At 42.6% G+C, this 16605-nt stretch overlaps 1 protein-coding gene across 20 annotated transcripts in view; it reads right to left on the reverse strand.

Annotated features, from left to right (window-relative positions):
* Rufy3 (RUN and FYVE domain containing 3) overlaps positions 1-16605 on the reverse strand; it is a 107302-nt gene that overhangs the window by 85081 nt on the left and 5616 nt on the right. The window contains exon 1 of one of the 20 annotated variants that reach the window (XM_087188456.1): positions 4993-6695. The exons of 15 other annotated variants lie outside the window; for them this stretch is intronic. In XM_087188456.1, the coding sequence (XP_087044582.1) occupies positions 4993-5170 (178 nt within the window). In that variant the 5' untranslated portion in view covers positions 5171-6695. Of the gene's footprint in view, positions 1-4992; positions 6696-16605 lie in introns of those variants that run through there. 4 more of the 20 variants (XM_004871730.3, XM_087188434.1, XM_004871736.3 and 1 more) reach the window with 4 other exon arrangements.

Below are 16605 nucleotides of genomic sequence, written 5' to 3' on the forward strand. Positions count from 1 at the left end.
GTAGGAAAGTGGGAGAAAAAGGAAAACGAGCTAAAAACCAGACATTTAGTTTAAGAACTAAGAACTAGCAAGGAATCTGACTGGAATATAAATTCTATTTTAAAATGTCTATACAACACTTTAATTAGAAAAGGTAATATACATAAAAATATTATATTCTCTTTGGAAATCCAACACTACAGCTGTCTTTTTTTTTGCATGTGTGTGTGTAGCACTGGGAAACTGAACCCAAGGACTCTACTGAGCGGCATCCCCAGTCTTGTTTATATTTTGCTGTGAGGGTCTTGATAAGCTGCCTGGATTGGGCCTGGACTTGTGGTCCTCCTATCTCAACCTCTCTCACAGCTAGTAGCACAGGTGCGCACAACCATGCCCAGGTGAAATGAAACACTACTGCCATCTCTTAAGCTAACTTCAATTTAGTCACATAAAAGTCAAAACATGAAAGGATCAGCACTTCATTTCAAAAGATTCTCTTTAAGATATCAAAAGATTTTCCATCATACAAATTGCTAATTAGGTAACCTCATTATAGGACAGTGATGGCAAACCTTCTAGAGACCAAGTGCTCAAATTGCAACCCAAACCCACTCATTTATTGAAAAGTGACAACACTGCAATTAAACCTGAATACTGAGACATCAACTTAGAAAAAAAAAATCATACATTAACATCTTTTGTCTTAAAGAAAAATACAGTAACATATGTGCCATAGATTTGCCACCGTTACAGGGTAAGCTTATTATAAATTGAGTCACAATTAGAACTGAGTTTGTTTTTAAAGATTTGATAATAGGAAGGTGATGCTATATCTAGTCCATCCCTCATGTAAGTGCAGGCAGGTACACGCACTTATTATTTTCTTGATCCTGGATTATACACACTTGTTTTGAGTATACTACTCTAATCCAGATGCAAATGAGCATCTCAGTAATGGTACTATTTCTGATATTACTACAATAATGATTCAGATCTAGCAGGTGTTTTGCTTCCACTCTTGAGGAAAATAAAGGGCAGATAGTCTCTAAATCTTCCACAGTGCTTTGGAAGTTCTTTTATTTTGAAATTCACTATACTTCCAAAAACTAAAAAAATTCAAACAATGTCTCACTGTATAGCTGAGCCTGTCCTTGAACCCACTATCTAGCCCAGGCTGGCCTCCAACTCATGATTTCATGATGCCTCAGCTTCCCAAGCACTGTGTGACAGGCATGTCACCATGACTAGCTCTGGTGTGTTTTTCTGAATAAGAAAAAACCAAAATGAATTTTACATAAACCAGCCTGCTCCTCTAGTGCTGACACAAGAGGAAAGTGAGCCATCCTTCAAACCCTGGAACGTCCCTTTACACCTCACTTTTCTTCCCCTCCCTGTCCCTCACCTCCAAGAGTGGAGACCGAAGTCTTCTGGGAAGTTGTGTAAGCAGCGCATCTAACCCGGAGAAGCTGAGCTTGAGTTATGCTCCCATGGATGTGGACAAAAGGCTAAGCTGAGAGACAGACTGTTCCGAATCTATTAGTATCAGAGATTAACACTTTTTCCTTTCTTCTGCATTCCCTACTGGCAAGGGAGACCCAGACCTGAAGCCAGAAACTTTGCTCATCTTCCAGACTCACAGTCACTCAGCCTCCAAATACATTCTACTTTTCTGCAACTGTTCCTTCCCTGGTGCATTCATGTTCATTGCTTTAGTTTGGGATGGTCCTCTCTTACCATGACCATTTTAACAGTCATGGATAGGGGTTCCTGGGATATCCTTCTGATCCATCTACTGCACTGCTAGAGTGACCCTTTCACATGAAAGTCTTAGCTCATGTCACTTGGACATTAAGCACAAATGGCTTCTTAGTCAGCCCCTGCCTATCTTTCAGCCTCACGCCTGGGGTGCAGCTCCCCACAAGCTATGCTCCTCACCTCGCCGCCTGCTGTTCCCTAGTGTGTCTGAGTGGCCTACCCCATGCCTGTCTGGATGTGGCTCAAGTCTCTTCCAGGAAGCTTATCCTGAACCCTCCTTCTCCTGTCCTCAGCTCTGGTCTTTTCAGGAAATCCACCTGCAATCAATGTTTCAGATTTGTTCCTGGTTTTATAAAAACAGGAGAGTGATCGCCTGACTGACTGCCGATGGCACGGACACAGAGGCAGATGTTTGCACACCCATTCATTCCAGGCCAGGATGGCAGAGTCCAGACAGGCCTGCCTGCTCTGGACACACAGTGAACCGTGCGAGTGCTACTCCACACAGCACAACCTGGGAACCACAAGCTTCCATACCGAGGCCATGTCACCTTAAAAGGGACACTGCCCACTTTCTTTTGTGGAGTCAGGGGGCCACACACAGGATCTGTTTGGCAGGAGTCTTTCTGTCTGGGAATCACCCAGGAAGGAGTCTGGATCCACCTCTGTGTTCAGGGACCAGCAGCTTCACTCTCAGTAAGGTGAGACTGACATAATCACTGCTCACCATGCAAATGCTTAGTGCTCAATTAAATCTACAGCTGTCACTGGTGATAATGTAACCAGAGGGTCAAACAGACTTTAAAAATTAGGACTTTTTCCTTTTAGAGACAGGCTTCTTCTCCAGCTTCCTCAGCTGACAGTATCCTCTCCTCAGCTCAGATGAATGGACAGGAAAGTAACACCTCTGTCAGAAAGTAACACCTCTGTCAAATTGTAACACAAGGTCAAGGGCAACAACCCCCACAGGATGTGTCTCAAAGGACACATGCAGCAGCTAGGAAGGAGAGGACTGCTGGGGAATTTCCTTGGCTTTTGTCTCATCGTATTTCTTTCCTGTCTTCCTTACTACAAAAGCCCTTGCACTTCTGAATATGGTGAGATGGAGATTGGAGTTAATAGAATAAATCTTTTTCCTTTCCACCAAAATAAATGGCTTTCTGTGTTTCTTGGGTGGCAGCAAGTAGTATAAATCTGAGTGCTGGTAACATTAAAATTAAGGCAGCTGGGTGTGGTGATGCACACCTGTACTACCAGCACTTGGGAAGCTGAGGCAGGAGGATCGCTGCGAGTTTCAGCCCAGCTTGGACTACATAGTGAGTTCAAGGACAGCCTGAACTAGTGAGACTCTGTCTCAAAAAACCAAAACTCGCTGGGGATTTAGCTCAGTGGTTCCACTGGCTGCCTTGCAAGCACAAGGTCCCCAGTTAGATGCCCGGTACCAAAAAAAAAAACAACCCAAAACAACCAAACAAAAAACATTAAAGCAGATATTTCTGGGGGTCCAAATGACTCTTTAGATACTCAGTGGAGTAAAGAAATAAAACTTTCATAAAGCATGGTCTCCCAGATCATTATATTTACATACACTTTCATGGCCCTCTACTTTCTTTCATTATTTTCATTTCTGATCATTTAAAATAACTGATTCTTTTGCCCAATTTAAGGCAAAATCTCCCAATTCACTGTCAGCATCTCTCTACTTTCTTCCATATTCTCTATAGATGATTAAAGTACTAGACTTGGGAACTTATTTGCCTAACTTTCTTATCAAAGAATGTGCCATTTATAGCTTAAGTTTTAGCTTCCATACATTTTCTATATTACTGTGTTCATATCTGTGGCAACGGACACTTGTTAAGGAAGAATTCAAACAGCACTACTACAAATGTTTAAAAGAGCCAAACAGGGGCCAGGGATTTAGCTCAGTGGTTCCTCCACCTGCCTCGAAAGTGCAAGGTCCTGAGTTCACTCCCCAGTACCAGAAAAAACAAAACAAAACAAAACAGACCACTTCTGCTTACCCATAGGACAAACATACTTTTAAAGTATTAAAACTGTTAAAAAATTTTTTTGACACACTGAAAAACTAAGATTTTATAATTAAGGGAATATTTACACAATATTACACAACTTTCAAAATGGATTGGGATTTTTTTTCCAAACAAAATATGCAAATTGAGCATAGCTTTTTAAATTAGTAGCCTTTTAAAATTGTATTTTTTAATCAAACATGATGGATGAAGTCTGACTCATGATAAAACACAAGGTCAAGGGCAGGGAATCACTGCCCTAATTGCACTGATTATGTGTGATTCACCTTCTGGACCTCCCTGTCTGGTAGATATGCCTAACTGCCAGGCAGATATTTATAAAGAATTTCTCCTTACAGGCAAGCATTTTCATGTTTATTATTTTAAGGACAGAGAACAAATGTAAGGTGAGAAAACTACTGCATTAAAAACAAAACAATCTGCAGTTTGGCATTAAGAGAATTATAGGTAGAAGCTAAAAAAGCCCTGTACAATTTAGGGAAAGTTCTGGCAGAAAGTAAGGAGACCACAAAGACTTCAAGACACTGACAGTGGAAACTGCAAATGAGTCATAATAATTAGCACAAATAACTTAAAAGAGCAATGGCCCCATAGATTCCATGTAGAGATTACCATATTATTGTTTAACCTTTTCAAGACATTATGCTTTTTATTAAGTATCCATACTCATTCAATAATGCTGAATATAAGTGTGTTCTCATTTAATTTAACCCATATTAAGATATTTTATCAAGTATTTTCTTTGTAAAAGAAAAAATATTTGATAGCTTATTTAACAACATATCTTGATATCCTTATTTAGCAATATACCCTCTAGTATTTCTAGTGTATTTATCATGAACACCCCTATACTTAGTCATGTTGTCTATTGTTAAGAATCACTACAGTTTCTCTGATGTTTTAATATAGCAAATTAATAGCTTTTCAGATGTGATGTGACCTCAAATGTTCTCTTTGGAGGCTAAAGACAAAGAACTCTAAACAAGCACAAGCTTCTTTTGAAAGGAGACCTCAAGAGATGGGAAAAATATTTTTGCCAGTAAGCCAGGCGGGGGCAGGTGGTGTACACGGGTAGGTAAGGATGAAAGGTTTCCAGGATTATTAACAGCTCAGTGTACACGTTCCTCCTGCGTCTCCCTCACCCTCCCTGCCCCACAGCAACTAGGATGCTGGCAAAACACTGGCGGACAGGATCTGACCATACCTTCGTGGGTAGGCTCTGGGTCAGGTGTGAGTGAGATGTCATCCAGCTCTCGAAGGCAGAGCCATTCTCCATCCATAGACACTCGGAATTTGCAAAGGTAGATGGTCTCCATGGCAGCCTGTGTGATCTTGTCAGTGGTGGGGGTTGGCATATCAGTGGGAGGCGTCAGAGCAGACATGATGACTCAGCTGGGACCACAACACACGCGCGCGCGCACACACACACACACACACACACACACACTCTCTCTCTCTCTCTCTCTCTCTCTCTCTCTCTCTCTCTCTCTCTCTCTAAATAAGAACTCCTCACAAAAAAAAAAGCCAAATCCAAAGCTCTGAAATAAAGCTTTCAGGAAAAGGGGTGGGGAGGTTTAAAGACACCACAAAGCAAAACACTGTATGGAAGCAAGTGCTCAAGAGAGAAAATTCTACCCTATCTTTCCTCACTGACAGTTCCTACCACGCAGCAAAACAGATGATGACGATCTTCTCCCAGTGTCCTCTCCCTCTATCTTCCCTTCCCTACCCTTTTTCTCAGCGGAGCTTTCAATCCAGCACAGCCAATGCTACCTTAGCTGGCTTTAAAAAAATTGGCCTTGGCATGAATAAGTGAAAAAATCCTCTATATTGGTGCAGAAAAAAAACACCAAAGGAAAAAAATGAATGAAAAATAAACCCGTATTTTCAATTAGCTTTGAAAAAAAATTTGAGACTGCAGAAATCACTTCCAGGCTCTGCTCCGATGAGCCAGGATGCTGAGTTCCAACAGGATTGGCTGTGCACAGCAAGCAGGGTGTTGACCAAAATGGCTGACTAATGAGCCTGACTGAGGACCCAGGCCCCGTGACCAGGTTCCCAGGATGCTTCACAGATGCTGCTGGTGTGGAAGAGCAGTGAGGCTGCTCCCTCTCTCCTGCACAACCCACTTCCAGACCATGCTAGTCAAACTGTGAGCAGACATAACACGATGCACACATCCTCATCCATTCCCCTCACTATGCGATACAGGGCTGAGTAACAAGAGGACTATTAATAATGGGGAACACTGCAGCAGAGATGGTGAGAAAGGCAATTAGATTAATTTACTAGGCACATAATTTACCTCTTTTGTCCTCATAGATACACCTATTAAAATTCTTTACCACGCTAAAGACAATATTTTAAGAAAAGCTAAAAGCAGGTTATAATTTAAGTATCTTATTCTCAAGCATTTATAACTTCCCTTTCTGAGGTAGAAAGAGCTCTTTTTCAGACTGGGCAGAGAAAGACAAAAAACCTTGAAGTTTTTGAAATCCTTTCCTGATTAACCGCAATCTCTTCCCTTTTTAATATTGTTATAGTTACCAAGTTTCTGCAGTCAGAAATGTTTCTAAGAAGATAAAACAGCACATATCCCAGCACTCAGGAGGCTGAGGCTGGAGGATCACCACAAGTTCAAGGCCAGCCTGGACTACATAGTGAGACCTTGTCTCAAAAAAAAAAAAAAAAGAGAAAGAAAAAGGATAAAACCATGTCATACTTAAAAATCTTCCCATCCTAGAATGTCTGAAGAAATATTACCACACTTTTAAATCAACACATAAATATGTACACACACATCTACATTATCCAGTCAGGTAGTTATATAGTACCTTGGTAGCCAAGGAGTTGGTATTTGTTGAGGTACATAAATGACAATAGGAATGCTAAGGATTTTTTTTTAATGTTTTAAATAACTGAAAGAAAAAAATTTATTCCCATTTAAGGAAATGTTTTACTAATAAACATAACTTCAAGGAATATAACCTATGACTATTTATTCTATTCTAGAAATTCTTATCAGAGGGATCTCCTAATTTATCTAACACTGAAAACTAGCCGGGTGTGCTGGCATACACCTGTAATCCCACCACTCACGTGGGAGGCTGAGGCAGGAGGATCGCCATGTAGCCTGGGCTACATAGTGAGTTCAAGGCCAGCCTGGACTACATAGCAAGATCCTGTCTCAAAAAAAAAAATGTAGCCGAGGATTTAGCTCAGTGGTTTTGCCACCTGCTGTGCAAGCACAAGGACTCCAGTTCTCATCCCTGATACCAAGAAAAAAAAGTATAGGGCTGGGGATTTAGCTCAGTGGTTCTGCCGCCTGCCTTATAAATATATATATATATAAAATATACATAACTGAAAACTAAAGGGGAAAAAATTCTCCTTGAATATTTAAAAAAAATTTCCTAACTGCTTCATCCTAATTTGAGATTGCACTCAAAGAAGAAATGCTAACAAAATTCTGTGATGAAACGGGCATTTTTCTATTGTTACAATGGTGAACTGACACAATGTTAAGAATGCACAGACTGCCTGGGATTTAGCTCAGTGATTCCGCCACCTGCCTCACAAATGCAAAGTCCCAAGTTTGATCCCCGGTACCAAAGGAAAAATAAAAGAATGCACAGACTGATGGTTCCTCAACCTAAGCAAAAAATATTTTAAGTAAAAAAACGTATTTCATATAGCTAACCAACAAGTCACAGACCAGCAACACAGTGCAGATGGACCCTGATTCACGGAGGTTCAGTATACAGTTCACCGTGGTGTAAAAGTGATGTGTATTTGGGTGAAACTATACTTAACATTCCCAATTCTGATCTTTTCCTGAGCTAACTTTATGCTGTGCAATAACTCTCTGGAAGTGCCTACACCATGACGATACAGCATAACTGATGCTCTACAATGTACTGCTGCTAAACTATATGGTAGGTTAGAGGTATTAAATGACTTTTTGGTCCATATTTGTGTGTACTGGAGATTGAACCCAGGCCTTCATGCTGAGTTACATTTTCAGTGCTTTTAAAAATTTTGAGACAACAAGGACCTGAGTTCAGTCCCCGGTACCAAAAAAAAAAAAAAAAAATTTTGAGACAACATCTTCTTAAGTTGTTAAATCACACAGGCTAGGCTCAAACTTTCGATCCTCTTGCCTCAGCCCTCCAGAGGGTTGGCATTACAGGTGTGCACTTCCACACCTAGTAATTAAATGCTTTGGGGACTAAACCACTGAAACATGCCCCCCAAACCCTATGTGAATTATGCACTCAATGATACTTTCAACTTATGATGCGTTTATCTGGGTGTGACCTTACCCCAAGTCGAGAAGCCCACCTGCAGAGTGTAGGCCGCTTACCCTGGTTATTGTAGGCCTAACAAGGGCTCGGGCTCACTGGCACTGCCCAGCATCTCAAGAGTATAACACTGCTTATCACCAGGCTGAAAAGGAAACTTAAAAGTCAAAGCACAGTTTCTGCTGTATGTGTATGGCTTCCATACCATTGTAAAGTTGGAAAATCATAAGCCAGAGACTGTCTGTATACATACGCTGGTGTACAATTAGGGAAAAATCAGAAACTCTTGGTTTATTTATTTCAATCTCATTTTCTCCCAACATTATCCTACATATGGACCAAGCGCCATTCACTCACTCATTCATTCATTCATTTGGCAAATACCCACTGGCAGATGCTCCTCAGGCCAGGTGGTAATCCAGCACTGGATATAGGAGTATGTAAGACAGGACAACCCTCCTGAAGAAATAAGAGTTTACACATCCCAATATAGAACCCAAGTCCTCACTAACATGTTCACACTTGATCACAGTTCAGTTCCTTTCTAGCCAAACATATATCCACCTTATACACTAAAACATAAGGAACACAGTTTAAAGTTTCACTTTATGTCATGTAATACTTCAAAACATAGTAAGTGGTCATTAAAACCTTTAAATTACACTGAATATAATTCCTGGTACCATAACTTCAAATAGCCCTTGCTAACTGTACTTGTGACATCGAGACTGTACGTCACTGATATACATTTATTACTAAAATACAGAGCAATGAATGCAAGAACAAATCTCAACACTCTCTGACTGCCTCGATTCTAATACAGGGGCCTTCAACTGTCTGCAGGGGATATGTTCCAAGATCCCCAGTGGATGCCTGAAACCAAGGATAATTCCAAATGAACCCTAGATATGCTTTTTCCCATGCTATACCTAAGTATCTATGATATGGTTTAATTTATAAATAGGAACAGTAAGAGAATAACAATAATAAAAACAGAATCGTCACAATGTACTAGCTAATAAAAGTCACGTGGTCTCTCAAACATGTTAGCGCACTGAACTTACACTTCTTCTCCCCGTGGTGCTGTGGGTGACAATGCCTAGTGAGTAAGGGATGGAGGCACTGTGAGTGTTTGGTTGTGACTTAAGGTCACCTGAATGTGAGCACTGTTAACACTAAGATGACTGGCCTGTAACAAGAGGGTGCATCTACCATGTGGTACACTGGAGAGAGACAGCTCATGACTCGAGTAGGATGAACAGGAAAGTGCAAGACTTCTTCACACCACCTAGAGTGGCATGCAATTTAAAACTTCTGAATTCCTTACTTCAGGAATCTTCCATTTAACATTCTGGACTACAGCTGACCCATGTAAAGCCACAGAAAGTAAAACCATGGTTAAGAGACTACTGTAGCTGAATTCACACTGATCATAAACCATGATGATCCCCTCCCCAGCCAATCAGCATTTACTAACTCTTACCTGAATTCAGACTCATTCTAAACAGTCTTCACTGTCCAGCTACCATTTACTAAGCCTCTAAGCCTGAATAGGAGATCTGAGCCAATTATAACATGCCAGCACGACAGGACCATCTAGGTTATTAAATAAGACCCGGTGTGTCAGTCACTTTTCTTGTTGCTGAGACAAAATACCTGACACCCAAAGTTAGAAGAGGAAAGGTTTATTTCAGCTCACAGTTTGTATCAGTTTCAGTCCATAGTCAGCTGGCTCCAAGGCCGGGTGGCATGGCAGAGGGGGACTGCAGGAGAAACAGCTTGTGGCGGGCAGAATGTGACAAAATAGCATAGCAGCAGCAGCTTTTATCCCTTCCAGGCTACCTGCCTTTTGGGCGGTGTCAACCACACTCAGGGTGGGTCCTCCCATCATTCACACCCACAGTTATGTTAAACCAATCAGTGGACTAATTCAGTAATCAAGCACTCTTAATCCTAGCACCACACACTTAATCCCAGCATCACTACCTTAATCCAGCCCCCTCCCAAAAGCTCCACCTACAACTGCAGGAGGCTTTGGGAGGACATCTAGACACAAACCCTAACACCTGGCTAACATTCCTTACAAAGATCCTTCCCAATCCCATTCTCTCCAGATATAGGCCACAGGCAGAGAAGCCCAAAGCAACCAAAGCTTTTGGCAGAAAGAGAAAAACCCGGTTCCTCTTTAGTTTCACGTATGTATCAGTCTGCAGTGACATCAGCAGTCATTTCAGAAATCAGAACAATGGGTGGCAAGGAAACCTGTGCTTCCACCATCTAGGAGTTATTCTTGTTCTTCAGTAAACAGCACTGAAGCTTCAGTACAAACAGGTACTCACTGTTCATAAGCCATGAATTTACTATGAAAACAGCACTATTTGTAGACAGCTAATACAATAATTCTAAATGTTGTTTAGTTCTGCTTTTACATTTGGGTCTTTACTAACATCATAACATAGTTTTGCATACAAAGGCAGTATTAAGAAGCCTTGACTTCTTTTTTCATACACATGCTTGTTAGAAACCATATTGAACTGTTTTCTCATTTGAACCCATTGGCCAGAAATGGCACATACTGTATTTGTAATATGACTGTAAAGAAGGTAGAATGCAGGCTGTGGTCTTAAAACAGAATTTGCAGGTCTATATGAAGTTCAAACGTAAGACAAAGGTTCCAAAAAATACTATGTACATGTTCATAAATACTATAAAAGTACATAAATACTATGTACTATGTTCCATCTGCTTATACAGCACACATTTCCACATTATGACTGACCACATCACAGCAAACAAAATTCGCTTTTCACGCTCAGAAGTTACATTCCTCTTAAAGTATACTGACTTGTCTAGCCTAATGTCCTGGGTACAGTGTGCAGAAATTACTCTAGGTAGCTATCACTATTGAATTTCTATTCTCTGTTGGGTGCTTTACAAATACCACATCAAATCCTCACAAGAACAATGCCAAGTAGATACTGGTAACTTCTTCTTACTGGGAAGCCAACGTCCAGTCAAGCAACTGCCAGGACCACAGCATCTGCCAGCAGCAGATTTGTTACTACTAGCTGCTTCCGCCTAGATATCCCTGAAGCCAGTGTTTTCAACTGTGCAACTTCAGCACTCCATCTCAATTCTTTTCTACAAAGTACATTTTCCTCACAGAAAAGAAAAAGAAAAAAACAAAACAAAGCAACACAGGTAAGGTCCTCATGAAATTTCCTAAACATGAGTGTCAACTCATTTAAGATTTGGAGAGGTACTTTTTTTTTTTTTTTCTAACATATACCCTACCGCTTCATACACCAGATCTGGCATTTAGTTCAGGTTTCTAAGTGAGAATTTTCTCAGAAACTGTGAATCCATCATGGATTTTTCCTGTTATGTGCTGGTAAGGGGCAAACCAAATTCTTCCCAAGTACTGTGAAGGTCAATGTCACTGGTTCCCTCTGCTACCACGGTGGGAAGAGAGCTGGAAAAACCATTTCATGGAGTTCCCTCTACATTTACTTCCTCAGTCGGACTTCAACATGAGGACACTTAATACATCCAGAAATAGGACTTTCTCTAAAGAGCAAACTCGATGTACAGTTTTAGTTCTTTAAAGAATTGTTAATTATATTAACCAATATCCATGAAACTGTTGCCTGATTGGAGACCAACAGCTTACAAGGATTTATGTGTGCCTCTCTCTTCTGAATTCCTGCCTTCCCTTTTAAGGTGATCTCTTCTGAATCCTGTGTAAGTCAATATTTTGTTTTTAAAATATTATTACAAATGTATAGGTTCCTAAGTAACATATTTAGCTTCAGGTTTTTCCTGAAATTTACAGAAAGGGTTTCATGATGCCTATAACCTCCCAAGGTTATAACCTTTCATTCGATACTGCATTTTCTATGGATCATCCACACTCTACTGTGGTGTTTGGCTGTAGTTTATCCTTTTGGTAGTGGTACTATAAAGTTATGTTCCATTATATGTCTATAAACAAGCTTCTGATTCATTTTCCTCTTGGTGGTCATTCATTTCTATTTTTTTACTTTGATACATTTTTATAATATAATTATAGTCTTACATAATTATATAGTTTTCACTTTAATATATAAAAGGATATTATTTATATACTTTTCGGAAACAGGCTTTGATTTCGTTTTTGCAGGTGTACCAATTTTTTTTAACAGGTTTGAGGAAAAGAGGTCATGTCCATTATTTCTTTTATAGTTTTTTTCCCCTTTATTACCCAGTTCCTATTCTGTACATCATGGAACATCTTATAATTTGTGAACTTCTACAACTAAATCAATTTATAAAGCTCACAAAGTTCTGTTTCCTGAGGATTCCTGGATCATGACTTCACAATTTAAGAAGAGAAATCTTGGGGCCGGGGATTTAGCTCAGTGGTTTCGTCGCCTGCTGCACAAGTGCAAGGACCCAAGTTCGATCCCCAGTAGCCCCCCCCCCCAAAGAAGAGAAATCTTATTTCCCTGTTTCATTCCTTGCTGTTACCATGACGACTCCTTATCATGCTGACACTGTGGAAGCCCAGCCCAGGGTCCTGTCACATGCTCTGCCCACCCTCACTCCACCTCTATTTCTCCTTTCCCAGAACAGAAACCCAGTATCTGCCCCTATGCTGAGACCCCTTCATCTGAGGCTTAGATACCAGGTAGGCTCAGAGTCACTTTACAGATACTAACAAAGGATGACAATAAGTAAATGATGGCACCTGAGAAGCAGTGTTAACATTACTGTCTTAAAAACAAACACCACCAGAAGTACTATAATGCACCATCTCTCCATTTGTTAAAATTAAGCCGAGTAAGGCTAGAATACCTTCTACCTTGAAAAGTAAGCGAAACTATTTCACGGTTCAGCGTCAGTGAACAATGATTTACAGATGTAACGCTGCCAGTAACTTAGCAGGTGACCTTACCTTGATATACTTCACTGTAAAATGAAACTGAATCACTAGCTTCACAAGGAGCACAGCTTCCGTGAGGGGAAAATTTGCCTGTTCTGCACTTTATACATCTGCTCAAAACAGTACTTACCAAATACCATACTCTCAATAGATACTCACTGGTACAAATACATAGCTCTGAAGCCCTCTATATTCTTGCACTGATATTTTTCCATTCTCTTATTTCAATTTGACCTTGAAAAATCTCCAGTTCTGTAAACCAAACTACATTTGCCTCAAACAAATCATTCTCACATTGGCTTCCTCATGTGTACATGAGAGATTCATTTAGCACATGTAGGGCATGTCTATGTGACGACGACTAGGGATACAGTGGAAAGAAGCAAGGGAGAGAAGCAATTACAAGTGTTTAAGAAGTCTGAAGTCCCTGTTGCATAAGTACGTAATTATATACATAATATTTTCTGCCACACTGGTTTGTGAATTTCATTCAGTTTTAGCAAATAGGGCCTTAATGAGCAGAACAAGGAACTAGACAGTTGTTGCCTAAAAAGGAAACTCCAATCTAGGGCTTGATTCCAATCCTGGGAGGGGATGGAGGAGCATGACAGGGCATGTGCCCACTCTGCAGGCAGAAAGCCCACAGTGAATCCCAGGTCCACCACTTGGAAGTGAGCAAACTTGCCAAATTATTTGTCTGTGTGCATTTCTTCAGTGACAAAATGGAGATAATATTAACTACTTTGGTAAGTAAAATGCTTAGGATGGCACTTGGCATAAAGCAAGCAGTAGGTAAATGCTTTGGTGGTAGTGGGGGGAGGAATCCCAAACTGCTGTTACATGAAACGCACTTAGTGAGGCTGAATGTTTACAAGGCAGATGCACAAAAAGCTAAAAAATACATGCTGTTTCCCCAGTTCTGCAGTAAGAACAGTGATGAGCCAGAAGTTTTCAAGCATTCAGAACTGGATGACTAGATTTCCTAAGTTCATAAAAAGACAGCACAGGTAGATCAGTGTCTGGGGAGAGTCCCTAACTAGAGTCTAAAAGGTAGAGGAACCACACTAAAAGGCAGCACAGCAAGCCAACCTTTGCTTTCTACCTGCCTCTTACTCACTTGCCTTGTCACACTGCCCCTCAAACTGTACAAAGCTCTCACACCGTTCCTTCACACTTGCCCGGCTCCGGCTCTGCCCCTCCACACAACACGTGCTGAGTGTCAGGTCTCCAGCCCATGCCATGCATCTTGGCCAGCAGCCCTGAGAAGTTTCAGGAAGCGCATTCACCTATGCACAATCACTCAAATACAGCTACAGTACAGGCTATGGTCACATTCATATTTGCTCTGTGAGCTACCACTGCTTTGTAATTCTAAAAACTATTATCTTTTTTTCCATACAATTTCCTTCCTTCTTGCCTCCCTCCCTTTCTGCTGGGAATTGAACCCAGGGCCTCTAAAACGCTTAAGCATATGCTCTACCACTGAGGTACACCCTAGCCCCTCATATAACTTCAAAGCAAAATTTTTTAATGATTATGGTGCACTACTGATTTCCCAAAACAAAATTTAAAGGTTATACATAATCCTCTTGGCACTGTAGCGAGAAGTTTCAATACTAACAAGGTTTGTAATATAATGGTTGTGAATCCTCGACAAAGTTCAGTAAAATGAGATTTTATGTATTTATGTTGGCTACAGGTTAACTACCACACAGTGATGGAGGGGCAGCCTATCTTTTAATCAACTCTTTAAGTAATGTCAAAAAGTATTAGCTAGGGCTAGGGATTTAGCTCAGTGGCACCACACCTGCCTCGCAGGTGCAAGGTCCTGAGTTCGATCCCTGGTACAAAAAAAAAGTATCAGCTAACAAAGAAAAAGCATTATTTCATCCAGTTAATTCTGCCACAGTGTCACAATCATCCTTTTAGGCTTTTCACTACCTATAACCTACACCTCTCAGCTTCGATTCCCCCATGCTCACACCGGCAACCCCAGGATTCTCGCTCTGCCCAGCGTCTCCCCTGGGCCCCCAGCCAGCGCCCTCCCACATCTGTATCTGTGTCTAGACCTGGCCGAAGCCCGCCCCTGCTGTTGCAGACCAAACCAGCCTGCTTCCTCGAGAATCCCTCAGTCCCCTCCCCAGCTTTCTTCACGTGGAACCAGTTGCTGAAACGCCTGGATCCCAACCTTACTGACCCACGATTTCTCCGAGGACGCCCCTGGGGAGGCCGGATATTGGGAAGAAGGAGGAAATGACAATCCGGCCAACTCCCCAGGACAAAACTTTGTGAAGTGTACGTACGCGGGGGCCCTCGTTAGGACATCCTACGGGAACAGCCATGAGGCCCTCTCTTGGGGCTTCAACCCTCAGGGGGGCTTGCTTTGGGCCTCCCTGGAGCCTCGGCTGGCTGGGGCTGTCCAGCTTTGCTCTGAGGGAGCCTATGACCTCCTCAGCCCCAGGACCCAGGGCTGCCCTAGCCCAAGCCACCACTCTGCCCCACCTAGGGACTGGGCTGCTGGGACTTCGCCACTTCCCTGGCCGGCGTGGGGTGGTTCTTGGCAAGGCTGCTGCCTGCGAGGGAGCCCTCCTGGCGAGCTCTCTGTGCAAGAGGTGGTGGTATTGAAGGGACAGTTTGAAGGAGGGGGCACGAGGGGGGCGAAGGCTGAGGAGGGGCTGCCTCAGTGTGGGGTACAGAGCCACTGGGAACGCTGGTGCCCTCACTTTTGCTCAGATGCGGACTCACGGGCAACTCTAACTCGGTAGTCTGAGTCTGAGCAAGAGTGCAGGCTTGACAGGCCCAGTGTGTGGTGCGCGCCTGTACTCCCGGCACTCAGGAGGGCCAGGCAGGAGGATCTCTGAGTTTAAGGCTAGCCTGAATGACATAGCAAGACTCTGTTGTAAAAAACAAAACAAGAGAGAATTTAGGCTTCTCAGAAAGATGGAATATGTGACCAAGTGTGGGCTCTCAGCCACCGCATCCCCTCTTCAAAGGCTCCCTCTCTTCAACACACGCACGCACGCACACACATGCACACACATACACACATACACACACATACACACACACGCACAGGCCCGAGGGGATCTGCCCGAGCATCGGGAGACACCCGATCACACCCCCATGTTCTAGGGTGGTCCAGTGTCACCCATTTCTGCCACCCTTCTCCAGGCTGAGTGGACACGCGGTCGCAGGGCAGCCCACAGGTGGCTGGTGTCCCCAGGCGAAGGGAAGTTTGCACAGAGGAAGTCCTTGAGTCAGAGGGGCAGATGCCGAGACAGACTGACCTACTAAAAGGGTGTGGGAGTGGGAGTGACTGTGCTGGCCTGCGGCTTGTGCAGGGCAACCCAGGCGGCTCTGTTGACAGTGGGAGAAGGGACAGGAAGCGTCCACAAATCCAGCAGTGCCTCGTCCGCTACCCCCACTCTGGTCTGTGGCAAAGGGCTGAGCCATGCGCGTGGATGCAGCAGAGCAGATGGAAATGCAGCCTGTGCCGCCAGGCCGCAAACCCGGCCACATGGAGGACCCCTGCGCTGTGGGTACAGCCTGAGGCCCCAACAGCAGAACTCACTTGCAGAAATCTCTCAGGGATACA

The sequence above is a fragment of the Heterocephalus glaber genome, unplaced genomic scaffold (assembly GCF_053883595.1).
Source record: "Heterocephalus glaber isolate CG9 unplaced genomic scaffold, H.glaber_assembly_v1.0 deba00000281, whole genome shotgun sequence".
Lineage (NCBI taxonomy): Eukaryota > Metazoa > Chordata > Mammalia > Rodentia > Bathyergidae > Heterocephalus > Heterocephalus glaber.